The sequence below is a fragment of the Aspergillus piperis genome, assembly GCF_003184755.1.
Source record: "Aspergillus piperis CBS 112811 unplaced genomic scaffold BO85scaffold_6, whole genome shotgun sequence".
Classification (NCBI taxonomy): domain Eukaryota; kingdom Fungi; phylum Ascomycota; class Eurotiomycetes; order Eurotiales; family Aspergillaceae; genus Aspergillus; species Aspergillus piperis.
In genome coordinates this window covers 516997-533199 of record NW_020291596.1, presented here as the reverse complement: position 1 = coordinate 533199, position 16203 = coordinate 516997, and the positions used below count along the sequence as shown (strand labels likewise).

General features: G+C 47.6%; 7 protein-coding genes across 7 annotated transcripts; 4 read left to right on the top strand and 3 right to left on the bottom strand.

Annotated features, from left to right (window-relative positions):
• Positions 1-629: 629 nt before the first annotated feature.
• BO85DRAFT_511623 (phytoene desaturase family protein) lies at positions 630-2492 on the top strand (the record flags this gene model as incomplete). The annotated part of the gene is made up of 5 exons (XM_025664612.1): positions 630-726; positions 774-895; positions 974-1061; positions 1110-1507; positions 1563-2492. The coding sequence occupies exons 1-5, from the start codon at positions 687-689 to the stop codon at positions 2490-2492; spliced, it is 1578 nt and encodes a 525-aa protein (XP_025516984.1). The 5' UTR covers positions 630-686.
• Positions 2493-2993: 501 nt separating this feature from the next.
• Positions 2994-4861, bottom strand: BO85DRAFT_518911 (phytoene desaturase family protein; the record flags this gene model as incomplete). The annotated part of the gene is made up of 4 exons (XM_025665004.1): positions 2994-3961; positions 4057-4590; positions 4639-4760; positions 4834-4861. 4 exons carry the CDS (start codon positions 4859-4861, stop codon positions 3011-3013), a joined length of 1635 nt encoding a protein of 544 aa, XP_025516983.1. The 3' UTR covers positions 2994-3010.
• Positions 4862-5878: 1017 nt separating this feature from the next.
• BO85DRAFT_486673 (phytoene/squalene synthase family protein) lies at positions 5879-6771 on the bottom strand (the record flags this gene model as incomplete). Its single annotated transcript, XM_025663401.1, has 2 exons — positions 5879-6680; positions 6734-6771. The coding sequence occupies 2 exons, from the start codon at positions 6769-6771 to the stop codon at positions 5879-5881; spliced, it is 840 nt and encodes a 279-aa protein (XP_025516982.1).
• A 1589-nt stretch (positions 6772-8360) lies between these two features.
• Positions 8361-10303, top strand: BO85DRAFT_511603 (carotenoid oxygenase family protein; the record flags this gene model as incomplete). The annotated part of the gene is made up of 4 exons (XM_025664611.1): positions 8361-8432; positions 8485-9124; positions 9182-9490; positions 9725-10303. Exons 1-4 carry the CDS (start codon positions 8410-8412, stop codon positions 10301-10303), a joined length of 1551 nt encoding a protein of 516 aa, XP_025516981.1. The 5' UTR covers positions 8361-8409.
• Positions 10304-10692: 389 nt separating this feature from the next.
• BO85DRAFT_448030 (acyl--CoA ligase) lies at positions 10693-12806 on the top strand. The gene is made up of 5 exons (XM_025659844.1): positions 10693-10885; positions 10939-11193; positions 11257-11588; positions 11655-11757; positions 11817-12806. The coding sequence occupies exons 1-5, from the start codon at positions 10852-10854 to the stop codon at positions 12797-12799; spliced, it is 1707 nt and encodes a 568-aa protein (XP_025516980.1). The 5' UTR covers positions 10693-10851; the 3' UTR covers positions 12800-12806.
• A 435-nt stretch (positions 12807-13241) lies between these two features.
• BO85DRAFT_458252 (alcohol dehydrogenase) lies at positions 13242-14445 on the top strand (the record flags this gene model as incomplete). Its single annotated transcript, XM_025661569.1, has 4 exons — positions 13242-13498; positions 13627-13973; positions 14024-14081; positions 14145-14445. The coding sequence occupies 4 exons, from the start codon at positions 13242-13244 to the stop codon at positions 14443-14445; spliced, it is 963 nt and encodes a 320-aa protein (XP_025516979.1).
• Positions 14446-14627: 182 nt separating this feature from the next.
• Positions 14628-15548, bottom strand: BO85DRAFT_518909 (SDR family oxidoreductase; the record flags this gene model as incomplete). Its single annotated transcript, XM_025665003.1, has 4 exons — positions 14628-14813; positions 14869-15025; positions 15082-15189; positions 15241-15548. The coding sequence occupies 4 exons, from the start codon at positions 15546-15548 to the stop codon at positions 14628-14630; spliced, it is 759 nt and encodes a 252-aa protein (XP_025516978.1).
• Positions 15549-16203: the final 655 nt, after the last annotated feature.

Below are 16203 nucleotides of genomic sequence, written 5' to 3'. Positions count from 1 at the left end.
CACCACTACCTCGACATGAGCACTCTCTGCACGATTTTCTGTCCTCGAACTCTATTCACTGTGTGATATTCGCCACCTCATCGAAAGGAAAGATGCCCTGACATCAATATCATGGGTTGTTCTCCTGCTATCATGCCACAATACTGATGTAGTGCGGGGGGTGGTATTGCAATTACGGCTAATACACAAGCGTTTGCAAATTCGCTCGTGTGTACTATAATATTACGAACACGTCACCACCATAACAACCTGATTGCAGGAATGCTGATCTTCTCTGATCTTCTGCACGGATAAAAAGCGGTAAGCCGTCTCCTGTGTCACCTAAACTCAAAGTCCTATCGACGACGTGATTGGCCTGCGGTCTGGGCCCCCTTTATACTCATTGCAGAATCTGATTATCCATTGTGATTACTACATGCGGCAAGGGGACGAATGCCATTCTCGGATCAGTGCATACGGTGAACCTTTGATTAAACAGGTGTGATGATGGCTTGCTGAGTCTTATGATGGAAGTAAGGGTAGCATGCTTGGCCGTGTCTTCTCTGGAGAATCCGCCACTATGGGGATCATCGTAGTTGCCTTCACTTACAACGTAGACCCTAGCATTAATTAGTTCTACGTAACCTTCATGTATCCCCGCTCCAGACGGAGCTATCCTTTTACAAACTCGGAAACTTTACGTAAACATGGAAACCACAAAATCACCCGCATCCGTCATTGTGATTGGTTAGCAAGCTGAGAACCTGAAAAACCACCGTTACTGACCAAAGCAGGTGCTGGAGCCGGCGGTATAGCTGCGGCGGCTCGGTTGGCCCTTGAAGGCTTCCAGGTGAAAGTGGTCGAGAAGAATAATTTTGTTGGCGGTAGATGCTCACTTCTTCACAAAGATGGATATGTATGTATTCTTGTTGCAGCAAATATGTTTTCCATTAATCTCAGCAACACGGAGGAAGATGTTTTAACATGCTGAAAGAGATACGACCAAGGTCCCTCTCTAGTGCTTATGCCGGAGTTCTTCCGCCAGGCATTCCAGGAGCTAGGCACTTCTTTGGAGAATGAAGGTATTCATATGCTTGAGTGTGAGCCCAACTACTGCATCTGGTTTCCAGATCATGATCACATCGAGCTATCCCGCGACATCCCCCGTCTCGAAGCGCAAATGGAGTATCATGAGGGGCCACAGGGTTTCAGCCGTTTCTGTACTTTCCTTGCCGAATCGGGCCTGCAATATGAGCTTTGTAAGGAGAGTGTCTTCAAACAAAGCTTTCCCACCCTAAGAAGCATGTTCCATCCGGCGCTTTTCAAAGGTTTCCTTCATATCCGGCCTTGGACGAGCATGTACAGCCAAGCAGCCAAATATTTTCGATCGGAAAAGATGCGTCGCGTTTGGAGTTTCGAAAGCATGTATCTCGGGATAAGCCCTTATCGCGCCCTAGGTGCCTTCAGTCTCTTGCCTTACATTGAGATGACTGATGGAATCTGGTATCCGAGAGGGGGCTTTCAGCGCGTATGGAACTATTTCCCTCAAAGAAAGGCACAGTTGAGCTTATTTACTACCACAGGTGCTACATGCCCTCAGTGAAGTGGCACGTCGCCTTGGGGTAGAGTACTTATTGGATAGCCCGGTAGCCAAGATCGAGCTCAGTGATGATAATGCAAAAGCAACAGGTGTACGTTTGGAAACCGGCGAGGTTCTACAAGCTGATATCATTGTGGTGAATGCTGATTTGGTCTATGCTTATAACCATCTTCTGTCTCCCTCCCGCGAAGCTGAACGCCTACGCAAGCGGTCTACCTCTTGCAGTAGCATTTCATTCTACTGGGCCTTCGATGAGCAGATTCCTGAGCTTCGACCTCATAACGTGTTTCTGGCAGGCCGGTTTCGCGAGAGCTTTGATAGGATCTTTGACGATCATGACGTGCCGGAAGACTTCTCCTTCTATGTCAATGTCCCCAGCCGGGTAGATGTGACAGCTGCCCCAGCAGGCAGGGAATCCGTCATGGTTCTCGTCCCGGTTGGTCGATTAGTCGACACCCTGGGTCGTGATGAAGAAGAGAAACGGTGGAATATATTAGTAGCTCAAACGCGCGACATTGTACTTGACACAATCGAAGCACGTACAGGAGCTCGCAATCTGCGTGAAAAGCTTGTCCACGAAATTGTGAACAGCCCTCTTACGTGGCGTGAAAAGTTCAACTTGGATCGCGGAGCCATTCTAGGCTTATCTCATGACTTTGACAATGTTCTTTGGTTTCGTCCGCAGATGAGACATTTCGCTATTAAAGGTTTGTATTTTACGGGCTCTAGTACACATCCAGGCGCAGGAGTTCCCGCATGTCTGCTCAGTGGAAAGTTCGTGGTCCAAGAGATAATGAAAGACTGGATGGAAGCGAAAAGTACCACCAAGGATTATAGACGCTGGGTAATGTTGGCGATGGCGTTTGGGCTTCTGACGGTTCTCTCTATAGCAAGGTCGTCCTACCGGTGGTAGTGGTGCTATCTCAAAACTGAGCGGTGGCCCCATTCCAGACGATACTCAGGTTACAATTTAACATGTTGCTTTTTATTTAATTATTCCCCCACCCCCTAACATCCTAGCGACTACATGGCCAAGAAACGTACAAGGAACGTATCCTCTGTTTTCAGTTATGCGTTCTACCGGCCTTTATGGTCGCTTTGCATGATGGGTGTCAACCAAATTGGCGGTGACTCTCAATCAGAATCTCAATCAGAATCTCTCCAAGTAAATAGCGCTCAGGTTTCCGGATCTCCTTATGATCAGTCCCTGATACCATCATTGTCGTGGATATACCGGGCCAATTTTCAATGCCTTAACAGTGATACCGCGTCATCTCAGCTGGACACTTTTACGCAATACCAACAAATATCCACTAGTCATAGGCAATCCTTCGCAACCGGGCATCCGGCGCGTATTAAAAATCAGTATTTAGATACGTGGACATATAGTCAACCGACTTCGATAGTAGTGATTCTTCGTAGTACCACGTCTTACTGAACCAGACATAGAAAGCTATCCAAGCAACTCGGGTAAAGCAAAGTTACACACGCCGTAGCCAAAACAACAACCAACGTAAACGTCACCCAAATATAGGCAGTCGCGAACATAATCCGTTGCTCGAGCCTTGTGTCCCGTAAGATCCTCTCGCAGACCAACTTACTTCCTGCTAAGCAGACTGGGACCCCTGTGCCGGGGTGGGTGCTAGCTCCTGCAAAGTAGAGTCCATCTATCGTCGGATGTTTGAGACTAGGCCGAAAGCTCAACATATTGAAGAACGAGTGCGAGAGCCCAAGTATAGCGCCACGGTCCAGGTTAAATTTATCCTTCCACGAGTGAGGGGTCTCATACGTCTCGTGTAGCAATTTCGACCTCAGGTTTCGAAGACCAGTCCTTTCTTCGATTGTTCTTATAACTAGATCACGTATGTCTGGGATAATCCTCTCCCAGTGTTTCTTATCATTGGTTCCCGGTTCCCTCAGGCTCCCTACTGGTACTAGCACAACCACGGCGTCTTTGCCAGGTGGGGCTGCTGTTGGGTCAATCCGACTGGGAACATTCAGATAAAACGAGGGTTCATCTGGGATACTGTGGTCAACGAATATGGAGTCAAAGCTCTCACGATATCTCTCTGCAAGAAATATATTGTGGGATTTGAGCTGTGGGAAGGTGGTATCAAATGCCCAAAAGAAAGAGATACTGCTACAGGAGGTATGGCGTTGTTGTAATGACCTGCCGTATCCTGATTCTGGGAGTAGATTATTGTAGGCATACACTAGGTCTGCATTTATGACAACCAGATCAGCGTGTATTTCTTCGCCTGAACTAAGCCGAACACCTTTTGCCGACCGTTGGTCCGGAGCTAGGAGAACAGAGTCTACTGGGGCCCGTAGACGGTAGTCCACGCCCAGTCTACGACCAACGTCTGCAAGGGCTTGTAGGACCTGGTGGTGGTTAGTTGTTAATTTGTATTCCTAATGTGTTATTGCGCGGAATATGGGAGGTGTCTGATCTGGTGTGATTGACAGGTATAACTCACCTTTTGAAACCCACCACGGGGATACCAAATTCCATCGACGGTCTCGGAGTACTGCAACAGGCTATATGTTCCAGGTGCCTGGTATGGGCTCATACCCATGTACATAGAAGCAAATGTCCATGCTTGCTTCATCTTGGTACTAGTAAAGTACTGCTCAACGATACCAGCCATGGTAGTCCATGGGCGCATAGCGACGAGCGCCCTCAGGACATTGGGCTGCAGAAGACTGAGGAAGTGTGGAAAATCTCTGTTCATTATATAGTCCAAGGTCAAATTGTAGTATTGACCAGTCTCCTTCAGGAAGTCCAAAAGCTTAGAGAGGCCCGTTATACCCTCGTGTCGGATGACCTCCTCTTTCAACCGTGTTATATCAGAAGATAGCTCCACAATATCATTATCTGGAAACCAAATGCAGTAGTTGGGTTCGCATTTCAGTAGCTCTACACCTTCCGAACTGAGGGATGTTCCAAGATCTTGAAAGGTTCTGCTGAAGATTTCACGCATTAAGAGAAGAGATGGCCCTTGATCGAAGCGCTATATTGCTTTAGTTTAGTGGTAAACTTTTGCAACCCGAGAACTTACGTATCCATCTCGTTGTATAATAGAACATCTCCCTCCAACAAAGGCATGTTTCTCCAGCACAGTCACCGTGAATCCCTCCCGGGCAAGTCGCGCGGCAGTTGAAATTCCTCCCACACCCGCGCCTGTGATATTCTGATCAGACACTATGGCACCGTCGAAAGCAGGCTGCAGAGGCTTTGTTTAGAATGTACATACCGACTACGAGGGCGGACTTTTTGGCCATCGTGTAAGTGTACTTGACGTCTCCTTTGGACCAATGTGTCAAGTTTCGGGCAGAATTGAAGTAGTGAAGATGGTTGGGAGAACACAATATTACATTGGATGATAGTACAGTGGCGTCGAGTAACGCTGCTGCTCAATCCATCTGACTAAATTGTATGTGCTCCTTGCAGACTTCTTCATCTGGAGTGTATCTTTTTATAAAAGTTGCAATTACCGTATCAGCCCGGTATTGTAAATTGCAAAAGTGGGGCATTTACATGGCACTCAGACGGATGGAACGTTCTTTTACTGAACTTTGCCATCCTTGTTCCAACCTTTGCGTGACCAAGAAAAGGAGGGAAGAGGGACGATCGGCAATTTACTCACCCACCGAGATATAGAAGACTTTTTCGCGTGAGACGCTGAATCAAATGTCAACCTTGCAATTCTACTGTCTTCCAAAGCCCGATCCTTGCTGCACCGGTCCAGAACTCCCCGCTCTATGCACTGAGATGGCCACCTTCATGTCTATGCAACCCTGTTACAAGATAGGTCTGCGGCATACTGTGTCCAGTGTTGTGATACGGTGCCTGAGGGATGAGAATATAATACGCCATGGAGGGGTACTTGCAGCAGAGCCCATGCTTCATCATGCAGACGTAATCCATGCAGGGGTTTATGGCCAGACCAAACTACCTGAGGATGAGTTGTTTTCTGTGACACTGCATCATGTATTGTATGGTAGGACAGCATGGATTCTTTCAGGCAGACCTAGATAACTGGTCATGGCTACATATGGACGAATGGATGCATTGTTGTAGTCTCGTAACGGATGTGCTTCATCCTGCGAAGCTAAGAGTCTTCAGTAGCTGTACTATGCCATACGTAGTACTCAAAAAAGCAGCTTGCGGTGGTATAAGCAAATTCTTCACTTCAGGCTGATGAACCACAAACATAGAGGATATACATTCTGGGTTCTACTTGCATCACCGCACACTGTCCGGAGGATCCATGCATTTATTGAAATATAGCTTTGATATCAAGCCATCATGGCACGATAGGTGACCAGTAACCGACGCCACAAAGACAGCTTAAGCTTCCTGACCGGCCCGGAGCGATGTCCACGCTTGAGAGCAGCCCCAATCTCCATGTAATTTTCGATTACCGCGCGTAGAGGGCCTTGAAGTTCTACCGGTAGGGAGGCTAGCGCTGGTAATGAACGATCGTGGTAGTCCTGGGCTTTGATAAGGACACGCTCCCTCAAGCGCTCAACAGATTCAGTCTGTTGACCTCTGATTACATCCGCAGGCGTGATACCTTCTTGCTTGAGCCAGGTAGTAGGAATGTAAACTCGACCTATCGCAATATCTCTTTCAATGTCTCGCGCTATATTGACCAACTGTAGCGCTCGACCCATCATTTCTGCTGCTGCCAGGGTCTCATTTTTCACTGTATCGTTCGTAGCATGTGCATAGCAAGGGAAATGGTGTACGAGCAAGTCTATCATGCTTGCAGCCACTGTGCCTGCGACATGATAGGCGTAGTTGTCCAAGTCTTGCTCTGAATGAATGGGGAACGAATTGGACTCGCTATCAAATCTTAGATCCGTGCGGAATCCTTCAAGAAGACTTTGTAATGGCTCAATGCGCAGTCTTGTTGCGGGTAAATTTTTTATCGCTTGGGTGAGCTCCGGGTACTTGGAGTATCCTTGTTCAACGCAGTCCACCTTTGATGTAAAGCGACGTTCCAGCTCCAAAGCGCACTGGTCGAGGACATCTGAGGCATTCTTTCGATCTCCGGCCTCGTCGACCAAGTCATCTGCAATTCGGCAGAAGGAATAACTTCGACGTAAATTAGGTTCACTACTCATTCAAAACAAGATTTGTTGACGTACAGCATGATTAAGTCGATCCGGAGTGGGCCCTGAAACATAGCAGAACCAAGATACATACTCTGACTCGAAATAGCCAGGCGGCAAACCGATTTTTCAATGCAAGCCACAAAGTCATCATCTAGGGTATGTGGCAAACGAACAAAATCGTGTAAGATATGATTGTATGAAAGAGGAGTATTGATAGTACCAGGCGAGCTAGCTAGTCGACCGTGTGTCAGGGCTATTGCAAAGTCACTTACTGCAATGCCAAACACTATCATCATATTTGTGAGCAAAAAGAATAATGCTTCTCTGTGATGAAATTTAGCAAAGTCTCTCCTGGCTGCTTCTCGTGACATACTCGATATCGAGCCTGCCCCATATTTGCCAGTCAAGCTTAGTTCCAGCCTGAATAACCCAAGTTCCCTGCTGCAAAGCATATGTGTCAACTGCCCACAAGAATAATGTAGGTAGTATCACAGATATCAGTATCATCTGTACTGGGAGCTGGACTATGAAGCCGCCTGCGAGTAGCCTGCATACAAATTAAGATTAAAAAGGACTCCTTCATCTCCTGTGGACTTTACCATTGTAATAAGAGAACTGTGCAGGCCCAAGCGAGAATGAACCCGAGGTAGGTGTATCTACCCCCATGCCAGATGCAAATCATACCAGCCACAGTAAATGCAGCAAGAAAAATGATACCTAAAGCTCGATAGATTGTGGAGACCTGTCGCAGAAAAGAAGGGAAAACCAAATGACGTGTTAGCATGACATAAAGCATCCCCGTGTTGTAAATCTGAAACGCGACGAAAAAAACGTCTTCCACCGGAACGAGCAATATCCTGTAGCCAAACAATGCACTAGGATTGTAGGAGAAAATTTCGTTGTGGATCAAGTACGAATCCCATGGCATAGTCACTCCGACTGCAACCTATAAATATATTAGAGTAGCCAAAAGGGCTACAGTCAAGGTGAACGTACAGCTATAATAGTGCAAAGCTTTGCCCAGTCCAATCGTGTCATAATGGGCCAAGATAGTGCGGTAACCCCAAGCGCCCACGGGACGTTGGAGAAAAGATGTCTGCTGTACTCAGTGAAAGGTAATTGCTCGCATGGTAGATATTTGCCTACATGATTGCATACTCATATGGCATATTGAGTTGATTGTCTCCGAGCCAAGGGTGCAGTAAGGTACTCGATGATAGTAGCGAAGTACCTCTATCTAGTGACGGCGACAAGATAACCCATTGCACACTATATAATATTTGCCAATGCCAAGACAGTAAGATAACGAGGTCAAGGTACACCAAGGGGTGTAACAAATTATCGACATGACGATGGTCGATCATGACGCAGTTATACTTGAGCTAAAGAGGAGTGCAGTGTTTCTCAAGCTGCACTACAAGACGGCAGAGTCACTATGGGGTTATTTGGCGCTCAATCAAGGATCGACCTAGTTGAGCATATATCTACAAATGCCGTGGTACCCTGCCTTGTTGTTGTGCTACCTACAATTGCCGAAGGGTATTAGATGGTCTTATCAACGACCACTGATGACGTATAGCTGGCGTCGAGCCTGATTATATATCTTATTTTTGTCCAGCCGAGCTAGGCTAGATAAATTTGTTCCTTGCACACACCTTTTCAACATTCGGGTTGGTAGTCTTCAAGCTGTGAAGCAGCAGAGCAAAGAAATGGCAGGTCAGCAAAAGAATTTGTATGATTCCCTTGCTACTGAATAAGCTACTACGCTAAAAGACGATGAATAGGTATCTCCTCGGAAACTTTGCGCCCATCCAGACCACGGTGTCTGACATTACCTGTGTTGTGAAGGGCTCAATACCCGAAGAGTTCCACGGTGGTCAATACGTTCGGAATGGAAGTAACCCGCTTAAAGATGACACAAAGCACGATATCCACTGGTTCGACGGCGATGGCATGCTCACTGGCGTTTTCTTCAAGCGGGATCTAGATACACCAAGAGCCCAGCCGGTTTTCTCTAATCAGTATATCGAGACAGATGTTTACAGTGCCCGTAAAAAGTCCCCATGGATCTACCCCGTCATTCCTGGTATGAACACCATGATTGATCCAAGATCATCATCGATCAAAATAGCAATGAGCCTCGTACGCACAGCAGCGATAGTAACTGCATCGATCTGTGGTTGGATCGCCCGTCCAATCAAAAGAATAGGTACTGCCAATACAAGCCTCTTTCATCACGATGGCCGAGTCCTTGCCACTAATGAAATCGGGCCTCCCATGCGGGTTTTTCTTCCCTCATTAAAAACCGTTGGCTGGTTTACCGGAAGCCAAGCTGAAGGCGAGTCAGATCAGAAGGATTCATCAAAGCCCTATTTCGGTGCTCCTGGTCTTGAAGGGGTGTACAAAGAAATGACTACGGCTCATGTATGGAATCTAGGCCGACCCAGAAGCTTATTTCTTGGAAGCTGACATCATCTCAAGCCCCGTGTGGATCGCGAGACAGGAGAACTCATATTGTTCCATTCCACGTTTCTCCCGCCTTATATCAATTACTCAATCGTGCCGCAAGGCGTCCCTACCAACGCCACCCCGGCTTTGAACCAGGCTGTGCCGGGATTGAAGTCAGGGAAGCTAATGCACGATTTTGGAGTGTCTCACAGGCACACCGTACTTATTGATACACCTGTTTCATTAGATCCCTATAGGCTTCGCCATGGTAGACCAGCGGTCGAGTACGATCCCGCAGGCCATACACGCCTTGGGGTCTTTCCACGACACTCACCAGATAGGGTAAAATGGTATACAACCGATGCCTGCATAGTGATGCACACCGTCAATACATGGGACGAGAGGGACGTCAATGGCTACCGAGTTCACACCTTGCTGTGTCGCATCAACAGCCTTTCTTCTCTATACTGGATGGGTGGGCTGGACTGTCCGGAATGGGCCTGTCCATCTGAACCCGAGTGCCGCCTTTACTATTATCAATTTCCCTCCGCCGGTACCTCGGATAATATCAAACAGCAATGGGCTCTATCCGCGATCCCGTTTGAGTTTCCTCATGTCCCTGGACACTTGCAAATGAGTGTAACGAAATTTGTCTACGGCTGTTCGATGAGGGAAGGAAATTTTGCGACCACGCATAACAGCTGCTTCAAGATAGATAGCCTGGTAAAGGTCAACGTGGAGTCAATCCTCCGCAAGGGGCTTGACAATCCACCGTCCCAGGTTCATGGATGTGTTGATACTCGTTCTATCCATGAGATCATCAACTCCGAGGATCCTCATGACCCCATCAAAGTTTTTGCTCTGCCTCCGAGGCATTACGCACAGGAATGCTCGTTCGTGCCTCGCAAGGATGGTGTCTCTGAGGATGATGGATGGCTTGTTACGTATGTCTTTGACGAATCTTGGCTGGATGACCGCGGAGATCCTCTGCCGGACGCACATAGTGAGTTATGGATCATTGATGCGGTGAGCATGAAGGAAGTTGTTGGCCGGGTGATCTTGCCACAACGGGTTCCGTACGGAATGCATGGAAATTGGTTCTCGGAGGAAGAGATCTTGAACCAAAGAGGGGTTCATCATTATCGCAATGAGTAGATACGAGAGCTGCATGCAAATTTCTGGAAATTGGGCCTTGCAGATACGAGGTCTGAATTCGATATTCCTTCCCGAAATGGGTCCGTGCATTCTGCCGTACTTTTCAAAATCTCATACTGTAACTTACAACAGCCGAAACCGTGGTTTAGTGAAGATGATCGTCGCAAGGGGATTGGATGCATGCAGATATCTCCAAGAGGTAAAGCGCCTACAGACGACTAGATAACCTCTCGGAGGATATTCCCACACTAACTCATCTCTTGTGGCACGGTCGTGTAACCCTGCCTTTTCATCCGGGTGATAATCGGGTCAAAACCAGTGACGATTTGATAATGATTTAACAAGGATGGTCTGCATTGTCAGGAATGGAGAAGAGCATGGGTGGAACAGGGATTGCCTTGCAATCTGAGGGGGACGCCACAGAACAAGTATCTGAATAAAGCCAACAACCACATATTTGTCGTCGTCAGGATTCTTCACTACAGATAGTACTATAATCATTACAGTGACTTTGCAAAACAATATCGAGCTTTACCTTCCATTCCACCATGATCTTCTCCTCGACAAGGCCCAGGCTAGATGGTGTGACCCAATTGCGATACAATACCCTTTCCTAAACTGACAAAAAAAAACAGTTCCTACAGACGTAGCTATTTGGGACTGGCTCTTCGACTTCAGGCATCATACGGCACAACAACCTACAATAACGGGTGGCTTCAACGATGCTGCCACGGGTGTGCGGATAGGCCACCAGGATGTGAAAGCTTGTTCCACTTTCGCGTCAACCGCGTTAGTACAGAAACATGGGCTTAGGCCTGGTGACACCGTCATCATTCTTGGTCCGAACTCAATACATTATCCAGTAGCAATGATGGCAATTGTTCGAGCTGGTTGTCACCCACCCTTCATTTGACTCCTTCACCAGGCATGCAAGGTTTGCTGATTCTCATCAGGTGGCATTGTAGCAGGCGCATCCCCTGCTCATGGCGCGGATGAACTAGCATATCTTCTCCGTTCTTCAAGCGCAAAGTTAATTTTCACCATTCCTTCTTGTCTGTCTAAGGTCATGAGATCAGCAAACAGTATAGGAATCCCGCATGCGAGGGTGTTCCTGCTGGAAGGGCGACATGGTTCTCAATCAACCCTGCAAGATTGCATTGATATTGGAAGATCTTATGGCCCTGGCGGTCAGGAGGGATCGTTCAAAATACTGGATGGGAGCAGTAACCGGGATTCGTGTGGATACCTGAACTTCAGTAGTGGAACCACGGGACGGCCAAAAGCTGTAAGTTTCAAACTATTGCATTTGTCTTCATGTGTTTCTTTACTACCTGCTAATATAGAATGGCAGGTCATGCTGTCACATCATAATATCATCGCACAGTGCATGCAAGCTAGGCAAACATCTGACATCGAGAACACGAAGATGCTCGCCGTGCTCCCGCTCTATCATGGTAGGACTGTGTCCCCTCTGGATGTAATTTGGATATTGGCTGATAAACTTAAATACAAGTCATCGGATTGATCCATTTGATACACGTGCCCATAATGCGTGATATGGAGGTATTGATGCTGCCGTCATTTACCATGGAATCCATGCTAGACACCATTACGAAGCACCAAATCACGGAAGTGCCAATTGTACCACCCATGATTGTTCGACTTCTTAATGATCCAAAAGTGGCACAGTATGATCTTTCCCATGTTAAAACCTTCTCTTCAGGTGCAGCGCCAATTGCAACTGAGTTACTTCGGCAGCTAGAAAAAGCTTATCCCAGAACTGGCCTGAAACAAAGCTACGGGATGACGGAGACTTGTGGCGCCCTAACAACCCATTCCCTTAATGAAGAGGGATACAAGTATGCGCATACTGTTGGTACCATCATGGCTAATACAGAGCTGCGTATTGTTGATACAATGACATCAGTTCCCTTGGGCTATAATGCACAGGGAGAAATCCACGCCAGAGGCCCGCAAATAGCCATGGGATATTTAGGTAACGATGAGGCTACTAACGAGACCTTTCCTCCAGATGGTTGGTTACGCACCGGTGACGTTGGCTTCATTGACGGCGAAGGATTTCTGACCATCACCGATAGGATCAAAGATATGATTAAAGTCAAAGGCATAGGTGTGTCTCCTGTAGAGTTAGAGGATAGCTTGTTGCAGCACCCGGCTGTAGCGGATGCAGCGGTTGTAGGTATTCACGAGGAATACTCGGGACAAAGACCGAAGGCATATGTGGTGATGAAGGGAACATCTGACAGTAGAGCAACTGGGGAGATTTCTTGGCGCGTTGTGGGTCAGGAGCTGATGGAGCTGATCCGGTCTCAGAAAGTGCGTCACAAGTGGCTGTCGGAAGTTGAATTCATAGATGCCATTCCGAAAGTGCCCAGTGGTAAAATACTCCGCAGGGAGCTTCTTGAGCGCGCAGGGGCAGAAGGCATGCAGCAGTGCAGGATTGTGCGAGAAATTCAGTCAAGGGGGAAGCTGTAAATTTTCAGGGGCATATGTGCAACTGTCGCATCCAAAGCAAGCTCATTTTACTATAGCCCTAGTGATTTTTGCTAGTTAGCCTGACCACGCCCTGATCATATTCTTTGTATGGATTTCCTCTTCCAATATCAGCACCATTTACGCCATCCCCACATTCAACGAAATACTGCTTCCAAGGCAGAGTGAGGAACGCCAAGTGATTGTCCCTGCGAGTGTGCCGTTTTATGCAGCTTCCTGAGAACCCTTGCCTCATTAGCTCGCTATAGGCATAGCTTGGTGTGAGACTGGACGAGGAATGTTACCCCTCATGAAGAATATCGAAGCAGAGGCCTATACTCTCCCTTGTATATACCCTGGACTAGAAGCCGAACGATGTCTTCTCTTTCAAATCCTTCATTACTGCGAAGTTTATCTTTATTGACACTCAGCACTGACTTCTACCATGACGACCCACGTACTGAAGGTTTACCGAGCATCTCCCTCCGGTCAGATTCATCTTGACCATATCACCCGTCATCTATCCCCTGACGAGGCACTGGTCGAAGTAACGCATGCCAGTATATGCGGTACAGATAGCATCTACCTACATTCTCAGCAAGTTCTAGGCCATGAGGGAATAGGCATAGTTAGGGCGATTGGGGCTGATGTGCGGAGTGTTCGAATCGGCGACCGTGTGGGAATGGGCTACGTACAAAAGACGTGCGGGGAATGTCAGTCTTGCGAATCAGGTAAATGATTCTGCCTCATTCGTCGTGCAATATTGAGTATTGTCGCTTAGATTGATTAATTTCGAAGCTCTCTGTAGGCTGGGACCAATATTGCCAAAGAAAAGACCTTTATGGCATGTCTGACCCTGACCGCGGTTGCCTCGGCTTCAAAACTATCTGGAACGCGAACGCCCTTATACCCATTCCAGATGGGCTACACTCTGGTGATGCTGCGGCGCTGATGTGCGGGGGTGCTACTGTCTGGACTGTGCTTAGTCGTTACGGAATGCAGCCTGGGGATCGTGTTGGAGTATTAGGCATCGGCGGCATGGGGCATCTGGCCATCAAAATGGCAGTTGCGATGGGATATCATGTTGTTGCTTTCTCCGGATCGGTGTCCAAGAAGGCGGACTGCTTAGCCTTCGGGGCTAAGGAATACTATCTGACTAACGGCGAATCAATGGAAGGTCTGAGTACACTGATTGATGATCAAGTTATCCGCTGACAACTCATTTAGATATGGAGCCACTGAAGCACCTTCTCTTGTGCGGTTCAAGCTCGGAAGATTATACGTTGTAAGCCATTGATTTCATCTTCGTCACTTTGATCATCCAAACTAAGCATGGGCCCGGTAACAGCATTCTTTCTCTTCTGGCGGTACATGGAACAGTCTATCCATTGACAGTCTCTCTTCAACCGGCTACCATTCGAACCATCATGCTGATCAACAAGGGCCTTCGGATCCAAGGTTCTTTGGTCGCATCCCGTGGGGACCTAGCCAAGATGCTGCAGTTTTGTGCGGATAAGGGAGTGCGACCTGCTACAAGCAATTTTAGCCTTACTTCTACAGAGGTCAACCAGGCCGTGGAAAGCCTGCAGCGTAACACGGTTCGCTACAAGGCATTGCTTGTCGCAGATGAAAATCTACTGAAGCTCTGAGGAAATATGGCAAATTACAGTGGTTTTTTGTCCCCTTCAGCATAGGACAGTAGAAGCGTAGTGTAGTGCAATGTCATTGGATGATATTATCGTTCCTGCACTTCTGCAGAAGGGTCGACGTCACAAAGTATACATGGGATCGAGAGGATGGATCAAAAGTAGGCAGAAAGCTCTAATGTGGCCTACCACGGCACCACTGCTCCATCATATTGGTTCAATCCCTCTGCCTGCTCCCATCCGGGAACTCGAATATTGAAGAACTTCCCGTTATCTTCTTGGGTTGCAGGCACTATGATATCCAACAGACCTTTTACACTCTGTTCAGCTGTTATATCCGCCCTCTCTCCCCCAAGGTCTGTCTTTACCCACTTTTGAAGAAGTTAGTTCCATGATTGATTTAAGACACGGCTGTAGGAAACGTACACCCGGCGAGATTGCAAGGAACGTGAATCCTTGATCCGCGAAAGACTGCGCGTATTGCACGGTAAGCATATTCAGCGCTGCTTTACTAACTTTGTAAGCTGGCACTGGAAACAGTGCGAACCTGGGTGCCATTGTGATTGAGCCAAGTGTTGTCGAGCTGGACGCAGTTAGGATCACAGTACCCGATGTCTGGGCGAGGGGCAGAAGACATACATGTTCACCACTTTCTTCTGGGTTCCTTTCTTAAGGAGTGGTAAGAAGGCACTTGTCACTATATGGGCACTGGTGACATTGGTATGGAAGACAGAGTCTAAATTATCCCTATTGAGCGTCAGCAGCGCAATGAATGCAAGCAGGAGTATTGCAGCTAACATATTTTCGATACCGCCCCGGGTTGAGGGCATGGTACCCGCATTGTTGATCAGGACATCAAGGCCCTTCCCCAATAGTACGCTTTCAACGGTCGCAACCGCGGTTTGTATACTATTCTTATTTTCGACATCCATGGATACATGATGAACTCGCCCGGGGGACTGCGCCACGAGACGTTTTAGATCATCGGTCTGGGTACGTGCCGCTGCAAAGATAACGGAGACTTCGCTGGCGGGTTTGGAGGCCAGTGTACGGGCTGTGGCAAGACCAATGCCACGGGAAGCGCCTGTAATCAGGTAGGATGCCATGGTGAGAGAAAGATATAAACAATTAGATAGATTGAACACGAGATTTATCGTCCCTCCCTGGGCCTGTCTAGTATCATGTTCCAGTACGTGAGCCCGACTATATATAACGACGGTGGAGACCCGTATATGCACGTATCCACCCTCTGATGCTTTGAAATCAAAGCCAATAATTAACGAGTGAAGCTATTCGAACGTATAGTAGTATGGTACGCGAAGGGTAAAGAAGGACATCGTAGAATCCTTCGTTAACGTCATTAGTGGGGGCTGCTGGATTTGACGCCGAACACTGGATTTGTCAGAACGGCTTATTACAAATCATTCACGCAGTTCATCAGACCACATTGGCAGAGGGAGATTGGGGCTTCATTGTATTATACGGACCAAATTTTTTTTCTTATATCACTTTTTTCTGCTCATGGAATAATCCATCATTTGCATGGCGCCGCTCAGGCCGTGATCAGGGCAACTGGCGAACCGGAAGCGGCACAGTATTCGCAAGCTCCGACCGTGGAATGTGCCCGAATGCATGACTTCTCGCTCATCTACCGGAACTAGTCAGTTCAGTGGAGGTGGAGAGGGATCGAGTTTCCTACACTTTCAATGAATTATTCAAATAGGGTAGGGTCAATAACATGTGTGGAGTCATGATCTTGTT